General features: G+C 27.4%; 2 protein-coding genes across 2 annotated transcripts; both read left to right on the top strand.

Moving 5' to 3' along the window:
• On the top strand, positions 1–1,553 carry LOC113385783 (BTB/POZ domain-containing protein 6-A-like). The gene is made up of 2 exons (XM_026623619.1): positions 1–188; positions 267–1,553. Exons 1-2 carry the CDS (start codon positions 171–173, stop codon positions 1,551–1,553), a joined length of 1,305 nt encoding a protein of 434 aa, XP_026479404.1. The 5' UTR covers positions 1–170.
• Positions 1,554–1,983: 430 nt separating this feature from the next.
• LOC113385095 (endophilin-B1-like) lies at positions 1,984–4,223 on the top strand. Its single transcript, XM_026622903.1, is given in 9 exon segments — positions 1,984–2,077; positions 2,176–2,412; positions 2,600–2,659; positions 2,661–2,797; positions 2,867–2,930; positions 3,004–3,039; positions 3,316–3,506; positions 3,750–3,879; positions 4,077–4,223. Coding segments are annotated over 9 exon segments (1,032 nt in total). The 5' UTR covers positions 1,984–2,011; the 3' UTR covers positions 4,188–4,223.
• The last annotated feature ends 202 nt before the right edge of the window (positions 4,224–4,425 follow it).

The raw sequence follows: 4,425 nt of genomic DNA, 5'->3' as shown, positions 1-4,425 counted from the left end.
AGCAGACGCATATTCAATGATTTATTCTGTTTAGACAATTTGTTGTTTGCAATTATGCGAGACCTTGAAGAACACGTTTGACAGTTATGAGTTCAAGGTTTTATTTATTCGAATTTGTCGTTTTTTCTGGGTATATCGTTTACAGTTACATTTTTCTTTAGTGCCCAATAATGGAACATATTCCTTCTGTAAGTATTTATGCTATACTACGCTTTATAATCACCTAATTTTTATTAATCAATTTATTTTGTCATAATTGAACGTAGATAAATGATTCAACAATGTTAGTAAAGCTTCAAGATCGAATTGGGAAACTATTATTATCAAGACAATGGAGTGATTGTGTTTTCAAAATAAATTCTACTTACATCTATGCTCATCGAGTAATCCTTGCTTCTGCAAGTCCTGTTTTTGATGCAATGCTGTATGGATCCCTAGCTGAAGTTGATGTTATTAATATATATGATATTGATTTAGAAGCATTTAAGTGTATGTTGAGCTACATTTATACTGATAAAAGTTCTATACCTTCTATAGAAAATGCTTGTAAATTACTCTATGCTTCGATAAAGTATATGTTACATCATTTACAAGGTATTTGTAAAATCTATATAATGAAAAATCTATCAATTAGTAATGCATTGGAAATATTAGACTTTGCTATAGTCATACATGATGATTTTTTGATAAAAGCTGCAATGCAAGTAATCTGCACACATCCTAAATATGTATTTTTGGAAACAGACTATCATCCGCATCCCTTGACAATGCTTGAAATAGCAAAGCAAGAAACAATAAATATTTCGGAAATTGATTTACTTGATATAATAAACAAATGGTATTTAAACGAATGTGATATTCAAGGAATCAACATATCTATGGATAGTGTTCAAAAAATACTAATTGATAGTGAAATTCTTCATAAAATCAGATTTTCATCTATGAGTATGAGTGATTACTCTAAAATACATTCTATAATTAATCATTTGCCTCATGAGACTTTGCATAAAATGACGAATAATGCTCAGTTAAGTAAAATAACATTATCACCTAGGAAGAAAGTTAACATAGTATGGCATTATTGCATTTGCCGATATTTCAAGTCATCATATCCCCTGTGGGTTGATTCTAGTACCCCTTCTCTTCAAGTTATTATAATTGCAAACAAAACTGTTCTTGTTAATAGTTTTAAAATTACATCTCGATTAAGTCCTCCAAATCTTCAGTGGCCATTTAGTAATTTGGGTAATGACTATAATGAAAATATCAAAGTTGAAGTGGTAGATAATTATCAAAATATTATGGCTGAAACTAATATCTGTTCTAAAGCAAATTTTAATGATTATTTAAACATTAATTTAAATGAGCCTATTGTTTTTCGGAACAAAGAACCATATACAGTGAAATTTAAATGGAATATGGATGAATTATCAACAATGGTTGCACAATACCCGCAACAGTTTGTATCAGATATAGGGAGCAAAAATGGAATTACATTTTCTATAAAGAATCAAGAAGCAACATTTATCTGTGGAATAACATACTCATTGTGATTTAATTAATTTAATTTAATTTTACTTATATGTATACTATTGTATTTATTTGCAGTATTTAAGTTTAATTGTTGAACAAATCAATAAATTGAAAGTAAATAAATTATATCTCGTTTGATCTAATAATTTATATTTGTTTGGCTTTTGAATATTTTTACCTATTACATATATTATTTTCCTAATATATTCATTAGATTATTGTTTCAAGTTTATTTTATTATTGTCTAGGTTTTTACCTTAGACAATATAATAATAATGGTTTTTACCTTCTCTTCTGATACAATTGAGTCTAGATTATTTAGCATTAATATATCATTATTTTAGTCAGGATTATTTAGAATTTAGCGCCTTTACATAAATTTACGCATTGCTGCCAACTATGTTTGTAGAAATCAATATTTAAAAGATTTTGACAATCTTGACAGTTTATCGAGATTACATTAATCAAAAATTTAATCATGATGGATTTTAATGTAAAAAAAATTGTTCGCGATGCTGGCAGTGCAATCAGTAGAGTCGTACAGGTTATAATAATTAAATAATTGAATATTTTGCGATGCATAACTTTCTTTGTCATTTGGTTTCCAAGTTTAACATTTCAATCTAAACTGTTTCCTCACAGTTAACAGAAGAGAAACTAGGAACTTCTGAAAAAACAGAACTTGATTCTCATTTTGAAACGTTATGTGAAAGATGTGATCAAGTTAAACAATGGACAGAAAAGCTTATAAAAGATACAGAAGCAGTTCTCATACCCAATCCAAGTCAGCGAGTTGAAGACATAATATTTGATAAAATTGAAAAGAAAAGGCCACAGAGATTGAGTAATCTAGAATATTTGGGCTCAGATATGATTGAGGTTTCGTTATTTTATTCAATTACCATAGTCTAATAATAATTATTATTTACCATAATCACTCTTTCATGGTTCCTTATCTTTATCTAGTTATAGTTGCATAGCTATTTAATATTAAATATAATTAGCTTTTTTCTGAGAAAGAAGATTTGGTGTTTTTATTGTATGTAATATATATGATTGATGTTAGGCTGGAAATACTTTTGGTCAGTACACAGATTATGGAAAAGCACTCATTAAAATTGGTCAAAACTGAACAAAAACTAGGAAAATGTGAAAGAGATTTTATCAATTCAGCTGAAGTGTGTTACACGCAACCATTGAGAAAGTTTATTGATGGGGATTTAAAAGCTGTAGCAAAGGAAAGAAATTTATTAGTGACTAAAAGGTATATTGATATCAAAATATTTTCTTCATATAACAATTCAACTGCAGCCTAACAATTTTTTTGTATTAGGTTAGATTTAGATGCTTGCAAGAACAGAGTTAGGAAAGCAAGGACTATGTTGGGACAGCAAACGGTAAATATACATTTAACTTTTGCAAAATTTACCTGTTAATAATTAAATTGCTTGCTTAATGCTGCAATAAAAGAAGGATGGTATACCTCCAGAAGTTATGGTCGAAGAGGTAATGTCTTACTATGAAACTAATCAAAGATATTATTTGATACTCATATCAATTAGCATTACATACTATTTCAATAATGATTAAATGTGTATGTGTTAGACAATAGTGAACAATAATGCATTTTTCAGTGTTAAAAATATTCCTATAGAAAAATAACTTTATCAAATTTCATATATATATATATATATATATATATATATATATATATATATATATTATCAATGTAAACTTATACAGTAAATTGTTTTTTGTGATCCAATAAATTATAATTGATAGGCGGAACGTGATCTCAGAATTGCCCAGTCAGAATTTGATAGGCAAGCCGAAATTACAAAGTTGCTTCTTGAAGGTATAGGAAGTTCTCAGAAGAGTCATCTCCACTACTTGCGAGATTTCATTAAAGCTCAAGTTCGACATTATGAGCAAAGTTATCAAATAATGAAAAACCTTCAATCTGAAATGGATTTGTTAGTATACTATAATATAATAATAAATTTTGTACATTGAAATAGAAAATATTTACAAATAAGATTGTTTATTTTGATATACTTTCAAAATCTGATTTAATCTTTTGTCCACACAACCACAAACTAATTATTTATGGTCTTAATTAATTTTGTCTTCTATTATTGATAAAATCTTTTATTAACTATTGTCTCGTTACTTCACACATGCAGAACACTGATTTTTTTTTTTGCTTCTCTTTCTAGAGATACTGCAAATACGTCATGTGATAAAGGCAATCTCATTCCATGTGAACTTGAGGGACATAAAAAAGCTCGTGTGCTGTGTGATTATGATGCAGTTGATAATACGGAACTCAGTCTTATTGCTGGAGAGGTATGAAATATTATAACTATCAAAGACACTGTCCATTAACTATATATATATATATATATATATATATATATATATATATATATATATATATATATATATATAATTTATTTCATAAATTTCTAGTGATTGATTGGTTTGTTCAATTTTTATTGTTTTTTCTTTAAGAGATTCTTCTAATTTACTTATCTATATTTCAGGAAATATTGGTGAGTGATTGCAATCCAGTCAGTAGTGACTTTTTAATGGGGCATAGAAATTCTCGCTCTGGTAAAGTCCCTATTGCTTTTCTTGAAATTGTTGAATGTTGAATTTACATTTTATTAGTTCAGATAGTTACTAGCTTTCACATTTTGTGACTGCATTATTGTGTAAATATTACTTTCCATCAATATATATGCAATAATATTAACAGTCCATACATGAGACTAAAATTGTTTAGGCTCTTACAATTTTTCAAATTTTATGTATTTTCAATATACAAATAATATTATTTATTTGGAAATAGTCTTCAATATGTTCATGTTCAATATGTTTAGATTTTGTAAT

The sequence above is a fragment of the Ctenocephalides felis genome, unplaced genomic scaffold (assembly GCF_003426905.1).
Source record: "Ctenocephalides felis isolate EL2017-DRISC unplaced genomic scaffold, ASM342690v1 CF-g0.4_SCAFFOLD_03571, whole genome shotgun sequence".
NCBI lineage: Eukaryota > Metazoa > Arthropoda > Insecta > Siphonaptera > Pulicidae > Ctenocephalides > Ctenocephalides felis.
This window is presented reverse-complemented; position numbering and strand designations above follow the sequence as displayed.